This window comes from Sphaerodactylus townsendi, linkage group LG11 (assembly GCF_021028975.2).
Source record: "Sphaerodactylus townsendi isolate TG3544 linkage group LG11, MPM_Stown_v2.3, whole genome shotgun sequence".
Classification (NCBI taxonomy): Eukaryota; Metazoa; Chordata; class Lepidosauria; order Squamata; family Sphaerodactylidae; genus Sphaerodactylus; species Sphaerodactylus townsendi.
Window position 1 is genome coordinate 42,678,560 of NC_059435.1, and position 27,580 is coordinate 42,706,139.

Consider the following 27,580-nt stretch of genomic DNA (forward strand, 5'->3'; position numbering starts at 1 on the left):
AACTTCACAAAACAGCTAAATGACTATATGCACTTAATTAAAGGGACATCCTGGGATATGATAAAGAATCTAGTAGCTCACTAAGGATCTAATTATACCACTCCTATTTGTACTTCTCTCACAGCCTGTAGTTCAGCAGCACTGATGCAGAGAAGTGTGAAGATGTTTCCTTTCTTTTCCAAATACTTGTTCTCTGATAGTGCACTGCAAGCTGCTTTCTAAATCAACTTGGAGTTTGAAAAGAAGCTCTTGATTGTACATATTTGCTACCACCTGCAGCCTTCACCTTCTCAGGCTCTCCTGAATCTGCTAGGAAAGTATCCAATGCAACAATTACAGTTAACATCAATAACGTGTTTACACTGTTACAAGTGTTTCACATGTGTTACCCGCAAATATAACAATTTTGTAAGACACAACAGATTTATTAAGCTCTAATGAAACTCTGCTTGCCTATAGCCATCTAATGAGTTCAAGAGTCAGATGAGATTTGAAATGAGGACATTTTGGTCCACAATCTTAGCCACTGCAATACACCAGTGCTCATATTATCAGAATTTAAAAGGATATCCCTTTGCTGTGTTGTAGCATGAGTTTAAAAATTGCCCTAATGCTACTGTAAACAATTTATCTGCAGCTTACAAGTTCTTCATTTGAAAATATTGCTTCCATGTAGACTATCCCCAAGCTATTTATGCAATATTACTTACCAAAACATTTTAATACTCTAACTAAAAAAACACACATTCAATACCTCATAGTATTTTATGATGTTGATAACCCAGGCACAGAGGCCAGCTGCTGCAAATGACTTCATGCGAACCAAGTTTGGGCTGAATTCTTTGTCTTTCAAGTAATGCTCCTTGACCGCCTTCAGGCAATTATCTGGGATATGCTCTTTATCATAGTTAATTAAAGCTTGCAAAAATTCATCAGTCTGAAAGACAACAACATTTAATGTACCTATTGTTTAATGACACTGTATATACATACTTCCCTTCCTCCCCCCAAAGCATAACAAACAAAACAGAAAGCAATGTAAAGTACAGGGCTACAATGCAAAGAATTTTAAGCGCATTCACCTCAAGTGCTTCTACCTAAGAGGTACTAGAACTCCAGGGAAGGAAGAGTTACCAATACTTTTTCTTCCCGTACCTCTCTGTTTTGTCTGAAGAAAGTACAGTGGAACCTCGGTTTTCATTAACTGCAGTTATTGCCAGTTTCAGTTTTCATCGATTTTTTCCGTGAACAGTTTGTCTCGGTTTTCGTTGGTTGCCTCAGATTTCGTTGGATTTCGCTGCTTCCATCACCGTGCCCTCGCTGCTAATTTCCTATGGAAATTTCCTATGGAAATCATTGCCTCGGTTTTCGGCAGTTTCGGATTTCGCCGATTGTTTTCGGACGGATTACCGGCGAAAACTGAGATTCCACTGTATGAGTTTCCCTATGAAATTCATATTTTCCCAATGAAGAATTCACTATACACTGTAAGCAAAATAAGCAGCTTTGGGAAGGTGGAATTGGGGGGTACAAAGCATGTTTACTCAGATATAGGCCAAGTGAGAAGGCAGAAACAGTTTAAGGGTGAACTACGGATTTCCTGTTTGCTTCTTGAATGCATATTTTCCCTTACTCAAACCTATTAATCTTGTTAAAAAAAGTGTTCCACATTTTTGCAGTGAAATGGAGAGTTAGACACTGAGTATTGTCTGAAGCACACCAATGCTCTTTTTTTTTCATCTGTGGAACCAGTCTGATGGCAGATAATGTAATATAAATATCTCCCTACTGCTTTCAGGTTCTCACGCTCTCAACAATTAATCCCCCCCCCATTTATTTATGACCAGTAGCATTTTACAAAACATTATAAACCATGAATAGAAGAACACATCTCTCCACCTTCTCCCTGTAGCTCCCTGTACTGCTTCAAGTGGCTCCTTAGTATTGAATGACCCTTAGGGATAAAGTGTGATGTTGCAAAGAGAAGGTTGCAAAGAGAAGGTTGCAAAGAGAAGAGGGTTTAAGCAGAAAATTGCTGCTTCACACTCTATCCTGCAGGTGCTCTTGCTCTGTTTGTGGGAAAGCATGTGAGTGTGTGTGTCTGCACACATGTGTGAAGGAGGATTTCTGCCCATTCCCCCTTGAGCTTCACCTCTCCATGCTGTACCCTACCCTGTTCTTGATAGTCCCCTCAGCTTCAAGAACAGCTTCTTAGGGTAGTAGAAAGCTGCAGAAAAATGGGAGGGGTAGAGATCTAATTTATGAATTTGCTGCACTCATGGGTTATAGGATCCCACCATATTTTCAACATGTTAACTTTAACTGTTGTATTTAACTAATTAAGGCCATTTTTGCATGGCACAATTACACTGGGGTTAAACCGGGATCATATATACTGGGGCTATTTTATCCCAGTTTCTGCCTACACACGGTTCCTTGCTTCTGCCCTGGAGCAGATTTAGAACCAGTAGGAAATGCTCCAGTTTACTCCACATGAGCCAGACTTCTGTATTTACTCTGGAAGCATGTCTGAGCATGCCCAGTGTACCGTGTTCTGATTGGCTGTTGTTTTTGAGTGGCAGCTTGAATATCAGGTGGGGAGATCAGGTGGCTGGGTGGGAAAAATAAACTGGTCCTGCCCTTGTTTGGGTTGTTCATGATACAGGCACAAGCAGGGTCACATTGGGACTTTTCAAAACAATCTCCAAACTGGCGATTTTTGAAAATCCCAGGCTAGGGTAAATATTGCGGGGCAACTCCGGGGCAGACCCTGTGCAGCTTTGGGAACCGTGCAGAATTCCCAGTTGCACAGGGATATTTTCCATACTCACTCCAGGATATTTTGACCATGCAGAAACACCCTAAATCACAGTGCAGTTTGGCAGGTAATGCCAATGTTTTATGTACCTTTCCCATGAAGAGTCTAGCAGCTTTCCAGCTTCGATCCTTTGGTATTTTTGCTTTATTTGCCAATAGGACCATTACTGAGGCTAAAACATTTGTTACTGCAGTAGGTGGGTTAGGGAAGGCTCTCAGTTCCAAAAGATTTGTCTGAAAAACAAGCACAAAAATGACTTTGAAACGAGCCAAGAATATTACAAAATGTCCGTAGCAGGAGTATAAGGGGACTTATGGCTTAGTTTTAAGAGGAAATTCTTCAGTTATGGCTAATGATATACCTTCCTGGATTAGTACATTCCTAAGGGTTAAACTGCACATCATGCATAATATGTAGTCCCAAAGCAGACTTGCAGCAAAAAGCCATCAGTGGCATCTCAATTTAGAAGCACCACAGGGGCTCAATTCTGGTCAGGAGCATTGAGCTGGGACAGGAGGGTCTTCTGCCTTCCCTCTTCATGCTATTTTTCCAACTCAAATGCTCCTGGGAGGCAATATTTGTCCCATCAGGGGGCTGTGGATGCAAGCATTCCATGTATGTGCAGCCCCCTACAACAGCCTAAAACCCATTTCTGGGATTCAGAAATGGTGTAAGAGGAAGGCAGGATCCTCTACTACCCCTGTGCTATGATGCTGATCTGAAGTGAACCACAACAGTGCTTCTCAATGCAGTTTACAGAAGGAGCTTGCCACTGCCATATCTGCCTGCATGTCCCCCATGGCAATCAAATGCAAAAGATAACATCCATCCATCCATCCATCCATCCATCCATCCATCCATCCATCCATCCATCCATCCATCCATCCATCCATCCATCCATCCATCCATCCATCCATCCATCCATCCATCCATCCATCCATCCATCCATCCATCCATCCATCCATCCATCCATCCATCCATCCATCCATCCATCCATCCATCCATCCATCCATCCATCCATCCATCCATCCATCCAATCATTATACTTCATTAACCTCTCAACCCCCGGAGGGGGTTTGGGCTTACACAGAGCTATGGATTTCCAGAGAAAGGAAGCCATAAGAATTACAATAACCCAGCACACTGTCTCTTGCAGAAAACATCCAGATGATCCTTGATTTTCACTGCACTCAAAACAGGTGGATCATATTTAAAAGTTATTGTTTGTTAAAAGAAAAAAGGGGGGGATCCATTATCAATAGCCTTCATGGTTGGGAAATGATATTGGGGAAAAATTGAAGCAACATGCTAAAAAGATTCCAAGGAACAAAACAGTCAGATCTCAGTGCTAGGAAAAATGCAACAGGCTTACAACAAAGAGGTGATTTTTAAAATAATATGCAGTAAATGAAACAAATCTGCTTTTATTGTATGAAAAACACTAATCTGGAAAAGAGATGTATGCTTATTCCCTGGTAAGAAAGATGTTTATATTCTAGGAGCTAATATAATAGCAGGAAGCTGCTTTGTAGAAAATACAGCACAATACAACATTCCATTACCATACTGGTTCTTACCTTATTAAGTGTATTTAAAGCTGCAGTAGCAGCTACCAGAGCAGGTTCAGCTTTCATCAGGTCTACTTCACACTCTTTCTGTTTACAAGATACTTCCTCTTGGATCGTGACTACCTATTTGAACAGATCCTTGGTTTAAATCTGAGATCCTTGAAGTCTGTGAATGTGTAATGAACTGCTTCATTTGAACCTTTTCCCAACAGTAATGTACACAAGTATGGGTGAATACCATATTTTCACATAAAAAGTTTGTGAACCCAATTGTCAAGTACTTCATTTATGCAAAGTTATATCATACGCTGTCCACTGTGCTCTCCAAGGTGACTTACCATTTATATCATGATGCATAAAAAGCGAATCACAGAGACCTTGGATGGAATCCTACATGTGAGCTCCCAAAGGCACCTGGTGGGCCACTGCGAGTAGCAGAGAGCTGGACTAGATGGACTTTGGTCTGATCCAGCTGGCTTGTTCTTATGTTCTTATGTTCTTATGAATCAGAGTAAAATTTAGCAACATTCATAGCACTGGGAAGAAGATTCTGACTTTCCTAGATTTCTCCCAGGATTTTTTAAAGGAGCATTTTTAAGGAAGATGAAAGCTTGTTGGCAATACATTTTTAAAAACAAACATTAGTGCTCCTGTGTTAGAGCACAACAGTAGTGAGCCACCCAAGCTCTTAAAATTAAAAAAATCCAGAAAATCACAGACATAGGAGAAAATGTTTTTCTGCTTCTTAGTGGTGATGCCACAAGCTATCCGAAGGTGTAGTTACACTCACACAAACATGTTTTATGGAGTTTACTCTATCAGTTAACTCTCCCTGTGTGTGTGTATGTGTGTGTGTAGGTACTATTTTCCCAATGACACAAAACATTTATTTGCCCAGTAGGAAAGCTCCTTTTCTGTGCTACAAAGGTGTAATTTTTATAAGAAAAAGTCTGAATTCTATTCAATGGATGAGTAAGAAGTGCATAATTTATTGTTCCCCCCTCTCCTCCACAGACACTGTTATTTGTAGTGCCAAAGATATTAGGTTGTTGCTAATGAGATCAACTCATGGACCTCTCAGAGCACAATTTTTCTGCCTTTCTGCTTCTGATGTAGCCTACTGATTCCCCCAAATACCATTCTTGGGGTCAGTGGACCCCCCCTCCCAAAAGCATAACAAGCAAAGTGAGGATCTGAAGGAGGGGAATATGAGAAGAAACTGTCATTCCCACAAATAGGAGTGCTCTTTGGAACTGCATGGTTTAATACAAACCAATGAGTTAGACCCAGAGTCATCCTAGCACTAACAGAAGGCAATACCACATGCACAAGAAATGTATTGGTGACAGTGATTCCTGTAGCTTTCCCATTTTAGCAGTGAAGTATGCCACACCATGCGGGTGTGTGTGTGTGGCTCCTAACTGTCAAGAGCAGCTTTTCAGGTAACTACAGCTGGCTGTGGACAATCTGAAGACAAGGGAAGGGGGTGGGAAAAATGTAATCACAGACTTACTTGTGATCTACCAACCTTTCAAATTTAAAATGTTTGACAGCTAGCACATTAACATCATACTAAATCAGTACTGTCTGCATCCAATATTAATATTGTCATGCCAACATCACTGAGGGCAATACTGTGACTGGAGAAGGAAGCAAGAAGGTAGGTTTGCTTGCAATCAATATATTGTTTTAAACTTTATATTAGTGCTCCTTAGTGACTTAGCAGTGAAGTGTTCAGTCTGTCACAATTTCTTTTCAAGACTGCAAAAATTCAGAAAATGGCACAGAATTACTGTTCTTTGATTTGACTCACTAGCTGCATAATCGAATTGTCTAGGTTTTAGAGCCAATCAAGAGGCAGTACTACAGGCAGATGGGGAATCAGTTTCCTTTTCCCGTGTCTTCCTGACCATATGCAAATATTTATAATGAACATCTGTATCTGTGGCCAATTGTTGTAACTTGCAATCAACTAAATGGGCTTATGTACAGGTATGCATCCCCTGTATTTAAGGAAAAAATGATAAGTCTGTGTTCATAATATTGCTAAAGTTTAATGAGACATGAAACTACAGCAATGGTTATTAAATACAGTTCTGTGATTAGCAGTTTGATTTTATGCATGTTTACTTAGAAATTAGTCTCATCGAGTTCAAAGTCACTACTGTGTATTTAATTTTGAACACATCCAAAGCCTTGCTTCAAATTTTGCTTTGATGTACCTTCCTTCCTCTCTCTATATAGCAATCCCAAATGGTGCTTCTAGAGCCAATTCCTTGATCAATTTTTATATGGAGATAATAAATGTTATTCCACCCTGTTGAGCCAAATAACAATAGCGGGGGAATGAAGACATGTCTTTAGCTTGAGAACCTCTTAACTGACTCCTAGTCCTCATTGGTTCTGTAAGTAGGAAAGAAAGCACATTTTAAATGAAGACATCACAGGATTCTGATGAAAAATGGCAACAAAATAGCTCCCTAATTTACTAGCTTCTGGGAGGGAAAGAATAAAATATTTCTGCCATCACATTTTTGTCAAGTTTCAAGCAGATCCTATGGACAGCCTTTATCAGAGGGCCTGGAGAGATAACTGTATTAGATATACTTATTTATAGTGGATATATTTTGCAGAATAATGAAGTCAGTTTAAAGTAATTTTGACTTTGGCCATATCAGTTATCATTTACGTTTTTCAATAAATTCCAGTTAAGAATTGGCTTGAAATAAATTCTAATTTTTTTGGGGAAAAATCAGGATAATGACATTTGGATGCTAGAAGAAGAAGAAGAAGAAGAAGAAGAAGAAGAAGAAGAAGAAGAAGAAGAAGAAGAAGAAGAAGAAGAAGAAGAAGAAGAAGAAGAAGAAGAAGAAGAAGAAGAAGAAGAGTTGGATTTATATCCCCCTTTTTTCTCCTATAAGGAGACTCAAAGGAGCTGACAATCTCCTTTCCCTTCCCCCCACCAACAAACACCTTGGGAGGTTGGTGGGGCTGAGAGAGCTCAGAAGAACTGTGACTAGCCCAAGGCCAACCAACTGGCGTGTGTTGGAGTGCACAAGCTAATCTGAATTCCCCAGATAAGCCTCCACAACTCAAGTGGCAGAGGGAGGAATCAAACCCGGTTCCTCCAGATTACACCTGCTCTTAACCACTATGCCCCTGCTGCTCCTGACATGGCATTCACATGTTAGTGAAGTGACATGACATTCATATGTTAGCTATTAGATATTTTATGGCACCAGTGTTGCTAGATCATAAGCAAGCTCATGATTTCTAATAGTGAGTAATTAGTGTATTTTGTGACTAGGAATACCTCATGAGCTACTACAATTTCAACAGTTTAAATTAAAGAAAGCCTGACTAATGCTAATGAATTATTGCAATAAGTACTTTGAAAGTAGTTATGTATACAAAGTGCCATCAAGAGGCAGACGACTTATGGTATGGTAACCCTAGCAAGGATCTGCAAGGCAAGTGAGAAAGAGGTGGTTTGTCATTGCTTTTCTTTTCAGAGTCTTCCTCGCTGGTCTCCCATCCAACCACTGGTCCTACTTAGCTTCTGTGATCTGATGAAATTGGGCTCTGCCATGCCACCTCCCCCCCACCCATAAACGTAGTTAGTAGATCTATATTGTTGGGATACAAATTTTCATTTCCTGATCCACTTCATTCAAATAAAAATGTCTTCATAGGCCATCTTGAAATGATTCAAGGCTTAAATTAATTATGATCATGAATATGTCTTCAGTTAATAAATATGTATTAGGAAAGCAATAATAAAAGCAAGGTATGTGATTCATTCTTAGAGGCATGAAAAATAGTATTAATGCCTGAAAAGTGTCCCAAGGCAGTAATTATCTCATGATGTTGAATCTAATTGCTTAATGAAGTATTTTGAAATGTGTTAAGGGCATTTTCCAATCTTGTTAAAGCCACCAGAACAACGGTTGTAACAGAAAGAAAATAAATCTACTTGAAATGGATGATTAAAAAAAACTGTTTTTCCTGAATTGCTCAGTTTGTACAATTTTAATTACACTAGTTTGGATTTTGAACCTTACAGCATTTTTATACTGTAGTAAGTTTGGTTCATTAAGTTTCCTAATAAGCATAAATCACAGAATACTTTCAGCACTGGCCCCCTGTTAAATGTATGAATTAGAGTAATTACAGATAACCTTGACTGTCAAAAAAATAATATCTACTGTTGAAAAATGTCAGTATACTGGCAAAACGACTGCATGGTCTATTGGGCATATTGCTAGAGAATGCCTATCTCCTAAGTGGAATGCCTATTTCCACTATACTTGACATCATCTCGCTCTCTCTGCATCCAATACAGGTGTTGGATCCTGTCTTCTCAGAACTTTTTCTTCTAGAACAGGTAAATATCCCCCTCCCTGCAACAACCTCTACTATTCCTATATATCCTTCACATCTGTCTATAGCCTAGGCTCCTTGAAACTCTGCAGGTGTGTGCATATTGCCAAATTTCAAGTGTATGTTTTATTATATTGTTCTTTAATAAAACTGTTAAACTTCACTTAAATTCTGGTTTCCTGCAGATTTCTGAAGGGGAAAACCCCTGTACGAACTGGTAGAGATCCCAATGGCTTCTCGCATTGCAAGGTCAGACCCCGCTAATTCCCCAACCTAAAAAGGGACAGATCCTAATAATTTGGGTAACAGATGGCTGGTAAATGAGAGTGCCTGGAATGGGTTTTCTTATCACTGCAGCACTGTGTACTGTAATCTTGTACCTACAACATAAGTTTTGAGAGTACACTTTCAATGTCTAGCTTTAATGAAGATCACAGAGCTGTAAATTTCATCCCTTATTAATGAAAATGCATAAAAATAATTGTATTATGAAATATGTAGACAGCATACAGAAGAAAAGGAACTAAGATCCAAATGACTAAAAGTTGTGGCACAGAAAGTACATCACAGAATGCAAAATCTGGAAGTGAAGCTGCAAGTCATTGGAAGGGGCTTTGAGAACAATTCAGTTGTTCAATTGAACTAGAAAAAATCAAAAGCCTTTAAAAATGTGAAGTGCTCAGAGATGACTCCTGACCTTTACTGTATTACATATAGACCTGATTCTCAAGATCCCCATCTATTATATGCTTGAATGAGCTCAGTACTTATTGTTCTTTTATATCATTAAAAAAGCTAAAAGGTTGGAAAAATGCATAATGTAAAGAAAGGTCAAGTGGTAATCATAGTGTGAAATGCTGAAACATGTGTAAGTATAATAATTCTTTAGATTTTATGCTCCCTGGAGAGGTAGGTGTTCAAAATTGTTCACCTACAAAGGTTTATTCTGTGTTAAATATAGCTCAACAACACTAAATTGTGGAATTACACTGACCTTTTGCTCCTCCGCATCAGCAATGGCCTTTTCCTTGCTCACTTTCTCAGTCTGAAGCCCTATCTTACTAATCAAAGCTTCAGCATCTTGATTTCTCAGTAGCAGCTCTGCTTCTTGAGAGGCAAGTTTGTATTTTAAGTCCTCCACCTAAAGCAAAACAGCAAAGACATTAGTCTGGTATGGCTGCTACTCAGAACCTCAGACAGCTTTCGGGAAAGGTGAGTATGCAACAGCTGGGTGTTCATGAGATATTTTTATGATTATTAACCACAAGATAAGACCCAAGCAACTATTTAAACTCGCTTCTCTAATTGGCTAAACAAGTGAAAACTGTAGGACACAATTTTCTCTTCTCTTTACTTTCTCTAGATGAATATATACTTTCTCCTTCATGCTTTTAAAAAGAACACAGAATGTAGTTTTACAGAAGAAACATCTCAACAGATTTCTATCATATTCTTTGTGTTTTATTGAAAATTAATCCAAAAACTATATGTGGTTTATAGAGCATCAATAGACTATTCTACTGAAAAGGAAACTACAGCTGTAATCCTAAAAGTGCTTCCCTGAGAATACGACCAATTCAATAAAATGGATCTTCTGAGCAGAACTGCTTAGAATAGGTCCCTAAATCTTTTTTGCGCTATTACATAGTTGATTCATCTTGTTTCCTATGGAGGTTAGGCTTATCAATTGCTCTTAACCATGAAAAGACAATGGAACCACCATGTTTAGAGATGGTGTACCTCTGAATATCAGTTGCTGGGGACAAAAGACAGAGAACAACTGTTGCCATCATGTCATGTTTGTGCACTTCCCAGAAGCCTTTTGCTGGCCACTGCTAGAAACAAGATGTTCAGTTTGACGGATCTTTACCCCAATCCAGCAGGAATAGTCATATGTTTTATTTTATTTTATTTTATTTATTTACTTGTTTGTTTAGTGCATTTATATGTGGCCATTCCTTTATGGGTTCAGGGAGGCTTCCATCATAAATCAGAATAATTTACAAATACAATAAAATACAAAAAATTACAAAAATTCAAAACCAGTAAAATCCTACCTCTAAAAGATGACTAAAAATCTCAGCTTATTATCTGTTCTCATGCTATAATAATCTAACAGTATTACAGTAAGGGGAAAGGGAGTGGGAGGGAGGCCAAATTGATGAAAATAACTGATTAAACTGTTGCTGCCTCAATTGTTAGCCTGGTAAAACAGCTCTGTCTTACAGAATTGCATCAAGTCCTGCAGCACCCAAGTCTCATCAGACAGAGCAGCCCACCAGCTTGGGGCCAGGGCTGAGAATGCCTTGGCCCTAGTAGAGGCCAGTTGCACTCCTTTCAGGCCAGGGATCACTAGTAGATTGTTGTTTGCTGACCACAGCACTCTTCAGGGGACGTACTGGCAGAGCCAGTCCTGTAGATACAAGGCTCTTAGGAGTGAGATAGAGTTGGGTCCCAAAAGCAGGGGTTCCCCACCATTTTTGAGCCTGTAGGTACCTTTGGGTTCTGACATGGGACAGTGGGCACAATTGCAAAATGGCTGCTGAAGGCAGAACTAACCACAAAATGGCTGCCACATGAGGTGCAGCCAACCAGAAAATGTCAGGAAGTAATGTTATCCATAGCTCTAACAATAAATCTTCAAAATTACAGGCAAAGCTGTGCTTAATGTCTTTTAAGATGAACATATATTGTTTAAAGGAGTTCTCGTGTGCACAGCTTACCTTCACCAATACAGATTTTTTGAGCAGCAGTGGCAGCTCCTTCAAATTAATTTTTTTAAAAATTTGCATAGTCAGTTGGACAAAGGCCATGACCAGTTTCTAAAAAAACCCACACCTGACTGGTGCTAGGAAAGGTATTGCCCAGCAGCATGCACCCATCGACACCACACTGGGAACTCTGCACTAGAGGTGGCAACTAGTTCTCTAATTGCTAAGCCAAAGGTGTGGAGGGTATAGCATCTGGTGAAACATGACTTTTTAGCAATCAGCTTTGCTATGGGGAAAGAAGCCTTTGCTTACACTCACTAGCAAAGACAAGGGTAAATTGTCTTACAGTACCTGAAATACAAACAGATCTGTTTGTTCAAGATGTTGTTCTCAGAGAAGCTGTCAAGCATATTTAGAATACAGGCTTAGCCAATTGTGATCTTTAGATATACATTAACTATACATATGTAGACCAAGTTTCAGCAGAGTCTAACTATATACCAAATAACACTTTCTCACTCAAAAACTATCATTAAAATCATGATTTTATTATTATTATTATTATTATTATTATTATTATTATTATTATTATTATTATTATTATTATTATTATTAAAATGTACTATTGTTGTCAGTATTACCTGAGAAGATGTGGACTTCAGTTTCTGAATGCCATTTACAAGATGTTCTTTATGCTGGGATATTTTTTGGACATTCTTCTCTAGAAGGTTCTTGTAAAGCATGATTTGTTCCAGAAAGCTTTTTGGAGTTGTATAGTTGTACCGTTTCTCATTCTGACGAAACTTGGCACTTATCTCATTCACACTAGTATGAGCATAGGCCATGAAGTGACAGATCGAGTCAAAAAACTGTGGCTGAAAATACCAATGATACACAAGGTATGTTCAGATATATTATTTTACTTTCAATTCTTTATAATATACAGACCGTTGATGCTTCTCAGCTCAAGAATACTTCTCTGTTCAAAGTCAATGCCTAGCTAGGCACTGGCACCCTAATTCTTCATTAGTTGAGTTGTGGAAGCCCTGGTGAGTGTGGACTTGCTATGAAGGAGGCAGACCCAGCGAAGGCATAACATTGTCTCACCTGTCTTTTAAGCCCTGCACTTGCCCCTCTGTTTCAGAATAGATGCAGAAAGCAAGCAAGCATTTATTTCATTTTATTTACTTCATTTCTCCCCTGCCTTTCTCACCGAGGCTTAAGGCAGATTACAGGGTTATGTAAGACAATGCAAAAGACAGTATAATACACACAATGAGCAATGCAATAAAACTGGATATTGCAAATAAAGGAACAACATCCGTGATCAGCAGCCTGCCTCAGAGGTTTAGAGGGGCCTGGACCAATTTCCTTTTTTTGAGGCCCCTAGCCACAATAAAGATAAAAAAGGACCCTCTATGATGTACATTAAAATGAAATTGTAATATTAAATGCCAAAAAATTCAATGTGTCTCAATCTGAGGATTCCTTTGAACTTTAGGCTCAGGCCAAATCAAATCATAGAGTTAGAAGGGGCCATACAGGTGATTAGTCCAACCCCTTGCTGAATCTCACAGTACTCCTTCTGGTTGGCCCTGGACAACTGTGCACAGAGAGCCAGCCAAAATGGGTCTAGTGCTCCAAGGCAATGAGCAAAGAAGCAAAAGCATCATCCTAAATCATAATAGCAACAATAGGAATCCTTTGACTGGGGAACTATCTATTAGGAGAAACCCCTGCCTCCTAAATAGCACTCAAACTGTACACATTTATTTTATCAGCTTGGTTCAATAAACAAAGAGAAAGCCCAGAACATGAAATAGTAGAGAGGAAAATGAGGAAGGAATTAGTTCCAGTAGGACCAAGAATGCTACTCTTATTGTTCACTAGCCTTGATTATATTCTGTATATTGAATGATAGTAGAATTATTGATGACATAAAACTAAAATATAAATGTGAAAATTCAAAAATCTCTATTCTTTTAAAAATGTTTGTTATTTAATTAAAAGTATCATTAAAATGCTTCATGATCAGTGCAGGCATTCTAATTTTGTCCTCTACGACTTCTACCGCACTTAACTTTCTAATTTGTGGAATCACATCTCCCTCATTTTAATGATTATTTATTGCATTCAGTACAAGACGTACCCAATTCAATTAATCAAGGGAAACTTAAAAATCAATTAATATGAATTAAATGAGCTACAGCAACTCTTAGGAAAGTCACACATAATTTACCAAAGCATTGTCAATAATGCTTCGAGATCTTTTGGAAAATTACTCATGAGTGACTGTTGATACAGCTAAACGTTTCAAGCCAACGTAATTAATATTACAAACAGATTCATTTAGACAGACTTGTAATTGGTCTTGGATAGAAAACTTATTTTGAGGCATGGCTTCTTTAAAAATAATTACTTTTTCTTTTAGGAGGATTACATCATTTGGAACTAAACTGACCAAACCCTTGTTCCCCCCAAGGACATAGCTACTGCACATTCAAAATCCATTTCAGACCCTAAGAAGTTAAATGCTTCCTCCCATCATTCTCTCTCTTCCCACTTCCCTCTCATCTACACTTACAATTAGCCAAGGAAACTTTTTTAATAGAGTGATTGGCTTCTGCCCAGCCATGATCCTTATGAGAAATCTTTACACAGCAGTCCTGAAAAGCCTTTGGTAACAACAGTTTCATTTGTAAATCAGCAAGGGTAGAAGTAGGTTCCGGTAAAGCTGGAAGTGGCCTAAGACAACATGTCCCAATGGGGCAAAATAACTATTGTTATCAAGCTAACAAAATGGCACAGCATGGGAGGCATGCTGAGCCAGAGAGCAGCTGGTTGTAATTCACACTGTTTTTCAGAAAAGTCTAATCGTTCTGAGCAGACCTCTTTGATGATTGGTCTTCCCTGCATTTTCAATTTGTCACTTTCTCTTATGATAAGGTCAGCAGTGACAGCACTTCCTGACATTAACAGCTGTGGCTTCTAAAAGGGTCATTGTGTAACTACTAATTGCAGTAATTTCATTAGCATAAATTATTTATTCTGCCATTCATTTATCTCTGAGGTTTTGGTACTGTTTTGTTCAATACTACTATACCTCAAGCAGAAAGGCAAACAGTACGATTACTGCTAATTTGACCCTTTTTGAGTGAAAACTAATTTCACAGCAATAAACTGATAACTAAAACTAACAACTTATAAAATAAACATTTTAAACGTTCCCAATGATAACTGGGCAATTTTCTTTTTTTAAAAAAATCAACGTTTGTGAATGCATGAGGCTAGATTCATGCTAGAAACAGACTTCCACACATTAATATGTTCCTGAGCCTGGTAAAGCATGCAAGCTGAGGTACACCTCTATGTGTCTTGTATGTTTCTGTACCCTGTTCAATAAGCTATTGATATTGATGGATGAATATCAGTTGGATCTGGAGGTACTAATTCCAGGTGCCCCTTCTTCATCAAAGAGCAGATAGCACCAGCCATCTCTGTTTGGCAGAAGAGATTACTGTTTTCTGGTCTAAGGCAAAAAGTTTTCCCTCTGATTTTATTGTCAGATGCTCCATGCAAGCATCATAATTGTCCATGTGGAATTGTCCCTACTACTGAAGTAAACTTGGAAGCCCATCCAAATATGCATATTTCCCCCCCTTCTTTTTGTGGGCAATAACATTGCCTCAGATCTTTAAGTGAGAGAGTGACTCACATGGATATGACATTTTATTTTGATTATCTCATCCCCCTAAATTTCTGGAAGGTCTGCCTTGCCTTTGTAGTGAATGCGATTACTATGGCTGTGTAAATCATGGGGTTGGACCAATTACAAGTTGAATGTAGTTCTACTAATGAATTTAATTATAGATCTGGCATTTGTTGTCACAATTTACTAAGTGGTATAGCATAGACATGCTGGTTATATGTGGTCAACTGCCCTTTAACAAGTAGAAATAAAAAGTTTCTCTTAGATATCTAAGTTCCACTGGCAGTGGATAAACTGTATAAAATGATAACCAGTCTATGTTCACCAATCTTCTCCTATGTGGAAATTTTAGGAGCAGAAATGTTAATTTCTTTTATTATTTCTATTTGCCAATTATGTACCTTAAATTTTGCTGACCATTCTCCCTTCCCCTTCCTTCTTAACACATTTACTTTCTCAACTCATTCCCACTTCCCTTCAGAGGCATCTGTTCTATCATGCCTCATATTTTATTCGTCAAGCATCTCTTATGACATACATAACCTTACAACCCAATTCCCATGCTCTGTTCAATGGCACAGCTGTCATGACAACCACTTGGAATGGACTGAAGGAATCAAAGATGTGCCTATGAAGTTGGCCCCTTCCCACTTCCCCTGGAAGCATGTCATCCCTGGCCACTGTGCAGGCATATTTGTGTCTCATTTGGCCTCCCCTAAACAGCTGCCAGGGTAATGATTGAGCCAGGGTGTGGGTCTTCTTCCCTTCCAGCTTGCTCTTCAGATACATATTGTGGGGCAGTGCCCTTCTCTTGGCCACCTGGCACGGTGCTCCACCTACTTTGACTACAGAGTCCTTTCCTCTGGACTTCTGCCTCAGCCCCACTGTGTAGACCTAACCAATACTAGCCACAAGCAGCAGTGCTATAGTGGAGAGCTCCTGCTTCTCAATGCTTCCTCCCACCCACTCTAGCAGCTTCCGCTCATCTTCATTTGTCCTGACCCTACTACAGCAGCTGGAAAGGGGGAGCAGAATAAAGCTCTGGTATAAGGAAATCACTGGCACAATCCCCTAAAACTTCCTAGTCTATTTTTTTGCTGCTTCTTAGATCCAATCCCTCTCCAGCAGTTAGATGCAAACCTCACAAAAGTAACTGTACTCTAAACTTCCTCCTAGTTTCACCCTTCTTTTCATGCTCCTCCTACTTCTGCCCCACCTCTGTTCCTCCAAACCCCTCCCCTATGCAACCCCTCCCCTCCTTCCACCTCACCTGCTATATAAATTTGCACAAATAAGAAGCAAAAGCTGCCCCTCAAACTGTTTTCTTAAATGTTGACAAAACATTGTAGCTAATGTAACCACATATACAAGAGGGATGATAAACACATTCAGATTGTTTAGAAAGCTTAAATTAGAGAACAGGTATTATTACAATAATAAGACCAAAAAATTAATCTTTACAAATATCCAAAAGAACTGTGTAAAGGACCTGCTAGAGGCAATGGGATACATGCTCTACACCATAAGCTACACACTCAGACCCCAGACCATTGACAAAAGACTAAAGAGAAAAAAAGAATTGCCTTAGAAATGTGTTTTCTTCTGAAAATAAGTACATATCTGTATAGAACTAATAACATAATGTGTCTATGTTATTAGACTTAAATGTGCATGTTTTGACTCTTGATTACTACACATCCGTAAATGCAATTCACTTATTTACTATTCAGTATGTGCACCTGTGTGCTATTCATGTCACAAATGAAAGGTCTTAGGCACTCAGATTTCCAATGAGATTTGGGCTGGATGTACATGTACTCTAGAATGAAGTGGAAATAAGATAGTAGAGTACTGAGATGGTAAGGTATTTTATTTACTTCATTTATACTTTGCCTTTCTCCTCAGTGTGGACCCAAAGTGGTTTATACTGTTTTCCTTTCCTTCATTTTATCCTCACAACCATTGGCTGTACCACTTCACTAGTAGGAAACAGACTTCAGGATGTGTTTCTGCCTGCTGAATTTGTTTTACTTGCAAAAATTTTATGTGGGACAAGAGCAAAAACACACACAATACAATCTACATTCTTAAGTGATACAGTTTGCGCTACTACCTAAGAACTCTGTCACCTTGTTCCTACTTCATTGAGTTACATTCTCCAGAAACCACCTACAGCACCTGATACAACTATTGCCTTTAAATGCTTCTCTGGTTGATTAAATTTCAACTCACAGAAAAGTAACATCCTTTAAAAAATATTTTATTGAAAAATAATATTAGAGACAGCAATCACATCATTATTTTGTTCAGAAATATGCTCCTTCATTTTAAGCATTTGTTTAATTTGAAATGAAGTTATCTGTAATAAGTTATCTGATAAGACAATCATGTGGAGGCTCAAATGTGTTTCACTGTCTGTGCTAGAGGTAGGAACTTGCAAGTGCCAGTCTTTCTTTAGTACAACTGAAAAAGAACACACATAATGACCATAGACAAGGAGCATCTATTGCAAGGAATGATGATAGATGCCCCCTCATAATGCTGGAAAAGGTTTACATGTATCCCCTGAAGAACAGTCTGAACCTCTGAAGGAACTAATAATAAAAATGGAAAGGCCTCGGCATTAATTAATTTTAATTTACTCCCACATGTCCAAAATATATTCTGATGAATAATTGCAATGAATACAAGCCCGGTTTCATAACTAACCTGCAGTGGCTCCCAATGAAACAGCTTCAGTCAAAGAACTGATTTACCATTCATTAATTTTGAAGCATTAATTTTTCCAGGCAATGACAGCATGACTCAAAAATTATTCTCATCGTTGTCTACATTTGTACTATTGCTACACTCAACTTAAAGGAAGGGCTTCGTTCCTAGCACCCAGATCTGCTCCCTAACAACATAGCCAAGGTGGTTATATGTAACAGGGGCCAATATAAACAGCAAAAGTGTCTAAATAGTTCCCTTGATCCGAGAATCCAGTACAGTACTGAAGAAACAGCTACACTGGATACTGATGAGGAACAGAACGTTCATATGATCATTCAGAAAGAACAAGAGCAGTTTCTCCCCTTATTGCTTCTGTGGCATTAGTGTGATACAGAAATGATGGATAGCTTTCTACTTCACAAACACCAAGGAACCAAGTAGAAGGGATGGAGGCAGGAACCTGGCTGTTTTTATTCCTTTGGTTTCTTTAGCCCCCCCCCCTCTTTGTTTTATAAAAGTCAAGGCAATGGTAAGATTCACCAGACTAGATTATAAGCAGCTTCTAATTTACTTCTAATAATTTAGTGATAAGAAAATAAAAAATCTATGTTGTCCTGATGTACAGATATAATTTTTTTCTTTTAAAGAGATCTGCATTTTTTTCTTTTAAAGAGATCTCTGAACACATATGTAGACATGCCGTAATGCTTTCATATACTAAAATCAGACATTTTGGAGAACCCTAAAAACGAATGTATGAATGACAGCCCACAAGTTTGTAAAACTGTCATCTGTGTAGAACTGGTATAGAAAATGAAAAGCCTCTCCATGGCCAGTAGATGTCATTAGCCACTTTTTGTAATATCACAATCACTGTTTCATTGTTCAATATTGGTAGTACAAGAGATAAAGAAATGAAAGCTGCATTTTAAAAGCCCTGCCTCATTTCTCTTCCCCATCTGACTCTACTTTCAAGCCAAGATAGAATGCAATTGTTTCAAAGTTATTATGGTTTCTTTAAAAAAGTACATAACCCCCCAACTAAACTTATCACAGCAACTGGTGTCTTGTTAATGTAACATAAAGAATATTTACTGAGCATATAACAGTGGATATATTTCTGGAAGCTTAGCCCAAAGCTGGTGCCCGCATTTACCTAAGGCATTGTATCGACTGCTACGATCAGACTTTCACTGGCAGCTTTTATCAGGATTCAACAGTGTTTGGCTGCCGTGAATTTCTCTTTTATAGCAACCGATAATAAAACACAATTGGACACGCTTCATTTACCCTTCAGGAAATCCCATGTTTTTCATCATTATGAGTCCTTTACTTTGACAGCATCACACCAAACAGATATCCATGCTGCTGAGCACCAACTGATATACCAAACCCAAACATTGGGATTGCAGCCAGAATAACGATTTTTGTTTAACTTCCTTCTGTTTTGATTATTTATAAACCAATTGTGACCAGCTTTTCCCACAGTTTCTATGTTTTCAGACTTCGTTCTACGATGTTACATCCATCTCTGTCATCAGCCCCTGTATCCGTATCAGGCCATTCATAATATAATTTTATTTTCTAGCTGTTTAATCACCTTGAGGTATTTTGACCTTTTCTAATGTTCCTATTGCTGGTCAAAGTTGATCTAGCTGGGTGAGGGTGGGAATCAAATTAGAACATTAAAAAGGCACCTTTTTACAACAGGGGGCCAATGTTTTATCAGCATGTCTCCATCCGGCTCTTTATCATTCTCAAGAGGAAGAGTGTGTGTCTGTGTGTTTGCAGTGGTGAGAGGGAAATACACATAAAATGTAGTTAAGTGATTTATAAGGTTTCCTTGTTACTGACAGTATTCTATTCTTCTGGACTTTCCCTAGAAATTCACTACAGGAAGTATCACAATACAATTCTGTGTCCACTTGAGAGACAATTATGTTTTTTTTCTAAATAGATGCAAAGAAAATATTGCTGATGAATGGCAATATTTTCTGTCCAGGTTCCAGATTAAAAGAATTAGATTTAATATCTGCTGTATGAATACTGAGGACAGCTTTCTACTTTTTAAAAAGTTTTTTAGAGAGTGAAAAATGTGCCAGTAAACTGAAAAGAAGTTTGAAGCAAAGACTGCAATGTTTCATTTCCCGTATTTTTGTAAATAGAATTAAATTCATCGGATTTTACAAGTCTGAAACAAAATTCATGACATAAAATCATTCCACTTCACAAGGAGGTATAAAAGCTCACCTTAGGATCCTGATTTTACCTTGTAAAAATATTTTGGATTTCTAAAATTTCAAACTCTGTAAATTTTCCAAAGAAACTAGTTGTCCAGTATTAAAAGAATATAGTAATCACAACTAGAATTCTAGCAACTCTCAAATGGAAGGTATGTGAAGTTGTTAGACTCTACCCTTGCCTATGGTTCCATTATTGATCTTCCAGAGACCTGCGCTGCTTTTGCATATGATTGAGGGACTTGAAACTCTGTACCTTAATCCCAGGCGTCTCCTCAATGAACCTCCTGCTGACAGACAGCAGGGCCTCCTGTGGCCACTCATGAAACCAGTCAATAGATGTGCAGTTAACTATGGCTGGGAACTTCCGAGCTCTAACTCTCAGTGTCGAACCGACAGGAGAGAAACACAGAATGATCTGTACAGATGAGAAAAAGTGAGGATGAAACATTATATGGCAATCAAAGAGAGGAATGCAGTCAACTGTGGTGGCAGTGAGCCGCTGCAATGGAGACTGCCAATGAAAATGCAATTTACCAAGTTAATAATGAACTTAGTCAAATCAGGATTTTATATTCAAGCAACTGGAGTTTTGTTCATTTGCACTGTGCTTTAGTGCTTCGCCAAAGTCGTTTCTCCGCCCTGTTCAGGATCAGCTAATGAACTTCACATGCATTCATTGACAATGCAAAAATCATAACAAAAACCAGCACAATACCACTTCCCAAGTTTTTGAATCTGGGTAGTTAACAATGAGGTAAGTTGTTTAAGCAAGAATTCTACTAGTGGTTGGGTGTGCTGATGTTTCTGATACAGTGCTGTGGCCACAATTCTTCACGGGTCTCACCAATATTAGAAAATCCCAAAGAATCAGATAATTTTAAAAAATGTACTTAAATGATGCTTGGTTGATCTTCACATTCCTGACCTTAAATATCTCACTGGAATAAAGTATCACTGATTTTAACAAATTATTACCCAGGAAATGTGTTTAGAACTGAAGCCCTACATTATAGCATACATTCTTTCCTGCCACCTTTACATGTTATCTTGCAGATGCCTTCTGATATGTTAACCAACATCTTCTACAGTACATACTCTCTACTTTGTAGCTCTTTAAAGTCTAGATTTACTTCTCATAGCTGCCTCTGGAAGTACTAATTTTGCACAGTGGGACACCTGCAAAGCAGTGGCAAGAAGGTGCATTTTAAAAGCTGTTAAAAATAATGAAGTCATGGGTGAGATTAGAGAGAGGATCAAAGAGGATGGAAGTGAAAGAAGCCATTTCAAAACAGATATGAGCCATTATTTACATTCTTCCCACAGGCATCAGCTGCGACATACTATCATAGGGCAAAAACTTCCTCTATACAAATCTACAAGAGAAACAACAATACACAATGTGGGATATTATTCCAACATATTTTACAAAATCCATAAACCTTCAAACAGAACAAAAAGTAGTTTAATTCAAGTTCATATTAGCTTCACAAAATCCACTTTTAGGACGTTAAAAAATTAAAGTACATAATATGGAAACAATCTTACAATGTAATAGTTCAACAATACTACATAAAATGTCAGTCAAGCATATCACTTTCTAAATAGTAATATTATAATAAGAAAACATATTCAAAGCAATGCACAAACATTGACTAATTAATGCTTTCAACAACAGATTAACTATCTCATCCACAGATACACAGTGTATAGAAAGGAACATCTAGGGTCCTTCACAAAGAAACATGCAGAGTGGTAATCCCCCACAACCCTGCTCCCCACCACTCATAGCCAACCTGGAGAAGTGGACAGAAACATCTCACTTGAAAACAAGAAAATCCTAATCTGCCCCAAAGTAACCAACTTGTAGCCACTCTGCCTGATCAAGAGAGGGATGGGTGGATAAACTGTGTCATGGGGGGAAACTGGAAGGCATTCAGCATACCAAAGGTTCTCTCAGCTTCCCCTCCTCCCATAAAGACGTTTCACGTTAAATGCCCTCTTGGGCAGTGCATGCCTTTCATGGATACTTGAATGCACTTAGGAAACATTGTGGAAAAATCAGTTTTACTTTGGAGGTTTGGACTGTACAAAACTTTCTTCATGAGTTTAAAAACGTTTTTTTAATTTTTCTTAATAGAAAATTGGAAGGGGGGGAGGGTCAAGCATCCAACCAGGCTTTAGAAATGCTAATGGTTTCCCTGAGCTGGAGACAATGCTCTGGCTAGAAGCTGATACTTAGCAGGGAAGAGGGGTTTGGGAAATCTGGGATAGAAGGTATCTTTCTGGCGACTTCAGTAAAAGCTTTTTTGACACTTGGGGGGTGGGAAAACAGAAATAATGAAATCTTTTGGCACAGAGTGGAGGATCTCTTCATGGCTGGTTCCATCGAGGCAGAAGGAGCTCTTACCCCTGGGTTCCTGCTGCCGATGGCTATTGCCATGTGGAGGGCTGTGGGCCTGCACAAATACTCCAAAGTAATGGGCAACTTTTAAAACACTGTAAATTCTAAGTTAAAGAGTCTGTCTTACAGATTAGATCAAGTAGGATATGTGCAGAATGAGGAAAAGAGGAATTGCATGTTTACACCCTTCCTCTGGGATTCCTTGATTAGTCTGTTGCTATGGTGAATGTATGTGTGTGAACATTTTCTTTTTAATAAATGTTTTACAACTTTTGTTACTAGTAGTTGTTCTCTGTACCACACAGACTCCACTGTTCAAACAGCTATTCAAAATGGGCAACAGGAGAAGGGAACAGTCAATCAATTGGCAAACTGCAGCCCCTTGTAAGTGATCAAGTGCAGTAAACTGTTCCTGTGGTAACCAGATGCTGAGACATGCAATTAGGTGAGGTTTTAGAACAGCAATGCAGGGAAGACATGTCCTTTCAGTGGGTAATTCTTACAAAGGCTAGCTGGTGTCAGTAGGTAAGCAAAAAAAGGGAAAGAAAAACCCTCCAAGGGCCAGGAAAGCTGGGGGAGAGGCAAGTTGCCAAGCAAAGACTTGGATGGTTGCCTTGGGAAACAAGATGGAAAAGGGTCTACAACAACAGCCCTCTTAACACTGATGGGGCCACTGGAGAAGTCGTGGACTCAGTACTGGACAAGGAAGTCCTGGAAGGTGCCATATTTTTAAAAATATAAAAACAAATTGGAACAAGTTCAACAAAGTGAAACAAATAAGGTCACAGGTATGAATAATAAATCCTATCAGACTGCTTGAATTAATTTGATATGTTTAACTTGGAGAAGAGCAGACTAAAGAAGACTTGTACAATGGACCTACAAATCAGGCGTATGTAGAAAAGCTTGAATCTAAAGTGTTAATCCTCATAGAGCTTGAGTGCGTGAGTGACAGGCTGAGAGTGGTTACAGTTAAGGAAGAGTTAAGAGTTTCTGACAGGATTTGAAGTTCAACTCTGAGTTCCAGAGAGAACAGATGTGTTTAGTATCTTTGACAATCCTGTGGTGTTGACAGAAAGAAAGTATGGGGGAAGAAGGGATCATACTCTAGCCAAGGAAGGGAATTTACTTTTAGGAGAGAAGAATTCCTAGTCTAGGTTCTAAAAGCAAAGCTAGCTCATCTTCTGGACAGAGTGGGTAGAACTGAGGGAACTGTTACCTAGCTTAACAGTATGAATATTTTTCTCAAAATAGCAATGGGGAAAATAACTCAGCTTGGCAGTGCGAGAGGCAGGCTAGGTAGGATCTTTTAGACAGCTATACCAAAATTGGCTTTTGAAACGTTCTACAGAGAATGTACAAGAGACCAAATTGTAGTTTAAAAATACTTTATATAAATTTTGGTTGCAAACAATCACACAGTAAGACGTTAAGGCTCATACACACAGTTCCTAAGTATATAAACAGGGAGGAAAATATAGATTTTGGATGATAGAGTAGAAGGGGAAGCGGAGACCATACGTTACCTAAATTCAGCTAAAGAAGATCTAGAAGAAGGCAAGGATTTCTATGCCAGCACAGAAACCCAATCACCGAAAAGGGATGATACTCAGCGATCCTCAAACCAAGCATTGACCAAGAGAGGTTCAGGCTTGGTTATTGAGGCACTTGGGAGGAGGCTCCTGGTGTGCAGTATTTTTATACCCCTTTGCTAGCGGGTAATGTGGGAAATTCAAACAGGGTTTCGTTTCTTTGCAACTGCTTGGGGCTTCCTTGCACCGGACTTGCGGGGTTTGAGCTAACCATAGCAGCTCTATCTATTGTCTCTACTTCCTGGGACCATGGCGTCAATTGGTTCCTAGATTACTATCAGTGAATTTTACCTTGAATGGTTTCCTACAGGGGGGGTACTTCCCTAAAAGTCTACACTACCTTAAGGTGTATTCAAATTTGGCTGAGGCTTGAGTTAATCAGGAAGGGATCTTGTTAGGGAGATCGTATCTAGAGGTTGAGGAAATGCATGGAAGAAGCAATTGTTGAGAAAAAGGTTTCTCAAAAGAACATCAGATATAACATCTAGTGCCAGGGAGTTCTCTGGGATCCATTTTATTTATTTATTTTATTTATTTATTCAATTTGGTTTACTGCCCCATCCCCGGAGGGTTCTGGGTGGTGTACAACATCACCATAAAATACAATAACACATCACAACATCTTTAGCGGGGTGTGGTAATCAAGATATGCCCATGGTCAATGAGGCTTCCAGATTCTATTGCCTGGAGTAACTCATGCATTGATTTAGTTTTGCAAACAGACCTTTTACCTTTGGCCTGTTTTTAGATGGACACTCTGCTACCTACACATACAAACATAGAAACTGGCATTCTGTAGCACACAGTGTAAGGAATAATATGAAAATCCAATATTTCATAAGGCAGGGGATGAAGGCCATGCTAACAGAACTGACCTAGAGAAAGTGGTTGACAGAGAGGGACCATTTTCTAGTCAGAAGAGGAATTTATACTGTGTGAGAAAAGAGTTCCCATTCCTAGTTCTTTAGAAGGATTTACTTCTAATGCTGTGAAGTCATCCTAAAGTCTAAAGGGAAAGTGAGAGAATACCCCTTTTCATATAGGTTACAGGCACCAGAGTTAATGTGTGAACCTCTGGTTGTTAGCTTGAGTTAAATCTGTGAAACATCCTGAAAGTCTATCATATTTTAAAGCATTAAGAATTCAGCCCAACTGAAATCTTAACAATCAGTCAAACACCATCTGTGCTGAACTTTGAAAACAACTTCATACTTGTATATACCACTGCTTCTTTCCTTATTATCAATATTTCCTACTTTCCTATTTCCCTGAAGTGTTTAAAAAAATCTACTATATATTTGTTAAACTTTGAAAAAGCTTCATATGTGGTTATTGGAGGAAAACAGACAGAGAGAGAAAGTGAAGGGGGGAACACTTCAGTTCCCTAAGCTGGTTCAGATATACATTTATTTTAAAGAGAACTGAAGAGAACCCCCAGAGGGTTATACATAAAAAAGCTGACCAGCAGCAAAGATCAGAAGAAAATCAGAAGAATGAAGGAACACTCTTTGGTTTTGGGCATATGGGATATGGGAGTTTTACTCCTTGTGAGCCCCTGCCTTCAGAACAGGATTGTGCTCTTTAAATATCTGATGGGCTGCAACACAGAAGAGAGCAAGAACTTGTTCTCTGTGACTCCAAAGGACAATGCTAGAGTTTAGTTTAAGGAGAAGCTTCCTGATGGTAAGAGCAGTTCAAACAATGGATGTAAGTGGTCTCTCTTTTGTTGGAGGTTTCCGTGCATCTGTTGCAAGAGCTCTGCATTTCCTACATTGAGCAGGTGGTTGGGACAGATGCCTTGAATGATTTCTTCAGTTGTTATGCTTCTAGATACAGTGGTGCTCATATATTAAAGAATGCAATCATTTGTCACTAGATCAGCTCAAATTTCACATTTGTAAACTCAGATATATGGCTTACTTTTAACTGAAGTCGTACTCTGTCTAAAAAAACCTTCCAACAGTTTTCTCTGGTATCAACAAGGCCAAGTTCCCGTATCTCATTTCTAATTCCTGCAATTACAGCATCCATATCTTCATCACTAAATAGATCTGGAACTTCCCCTGCATGAAAAGAAAATAAGGGAGTTTGGAAACATTACCATAATGGCAAAATGAACAAAAGACCAATCTGAATTAATTTGGGCAGTGTATATTGTGACATTTGTGTTGACTCTGTACCGGAAGAATGAGTCTAGTTGCTGAAGAATAAAACTAGTGATAACTTAATTCAGAGTATTTTATTGTTTACCTTTAAAAAAGATTATTCTGCAGTTTTAAAGATACAACATTCCAGTCTCACGCTCTGAGGATAAGGCAGAATACAAGTAGGTTCCTACATTTGTATTTAAATAGCAATGTCCTTGCAATGTTATCTAGTTTTGGAAATTAGAAAATATGGCCACCGCTTTGCTTTTGCCCTTACCAGGGCCGGAATCAGACTCTGCCCTTCCCACCCCTAGCAGCAATAGTGGCCCGTGGTGATTCACAGCCTTCCTTTCTCAGAAATAGGAAGTACATGCGGATGTGTGTCATCGCCCAATTAAAAGACTATGAATTACAAATTTGGGAGACATCATTGCTATTCCACTATTAATTTAAAACACGTAATCAATTTATTATGGACATGGATAAGCAAAAGATCTAAAACACACAGAAATTTCCTCCATCATTCAAGTTGGATCAGCAGAAATGAACTATCAACACCAATGAATAGAATCTATACCAGCACAGCATATAACCATGATATCAGCTTCTGAGGAATAATATAATTTTCTATTTGAACAAACTAGACACAGTACTGAAGTTAGTTGGGTTGATATGCCTTTTCCCGAAGGGCACCCCAACCACTCTGGGAAACATGTCAAAGACAAATAATCCCCCCTTTAAAGTTCATTGAAACCACAGATAATTTGTCATTGGGAAGATCTTTCAAGAAATGTGTAGGTCTAATCACCTGATGCCAACAAGTCATTAATCAGCACAAGAAAGCGTTCATCTGGAACCTGAGCATCTGTCAGCAAAAACACAGTGGGAATGTTCTTGGCTCCTGACTTGATGTACAGATTGGCAAGATCTACCTGTAAGGAAAGAAGGCAATCATTCATATTACATTACAGAACTGAAACAAGAAGGGGTAAAAAAAGGTATCATGAAAAAATGCAAGTAACTTGAAAGCAGCACACTGATGTTTTGAACTTCCTATTTACACAATCTTAATATGACATGCTTCTCCAGAGGATATCTTTTAAAAAATCTATCTCTAAAATCACCAGATGAAGAGAACTATGGCTTCAAAAGACCACAGAGTGAAAATTAAACAAGCAGTATATCAGTAAAATAAATCTTCCCCATGGGCCATAGGAGAGGAACCCACAATCCTGGAAAGCCTGTAGCAGCAACCAAATGGGGAATGCTGGGACATGGTGAGAGAGTAAGTGGATGAAA

At 38.7% G+C, this 27,580-nt stretch overlaps 1 protein-coding gene across 1 annotated transcript in view; it reads right to left on the bottom strand.

Moving 5' to 3' along the window:
• DNAH11 (dynein axonemal heavy chain 11) overlaps positions 1-27,580 on the bottom strand; it is a 190,318-nt gene that overhangs the window by 63,040 nt on the left and 99,698 nt on the right. Inside the window, exons 53-60 of the mRNA XM_048510934.1 lie at positions 27,090-27,213; positions 26,055-26,197; positions 20,395-20,556; positions 12,119-12,352; positions 9,761-9,907; positions 4,396-4,509; positions 2,908-3,051; positions 755-937 (exon numbers count right to left, since the gene is read on the bottom strand). Of these exons, the coding sequence (XP_048366891.1) occupies positions 755-937; positions 2,908-3,051; positions 4,396-4,509; positions 9,761-9,907; positions 12,119-12,352; positions 20,395-20,556; positions 26,055-26,197; positions 27,090-27,213 (1,251 nt within the window). The remainder of the gene's footprint in view (positions 1-754; positions 938-2,907; positions 3,052-4,395; positions 4,510-9,760; positions 9,908-12,118; positions 12,353-20,394; positions 20,557-26,054; positions 26,198-27,089; positions 27,214-27,580) is intronic.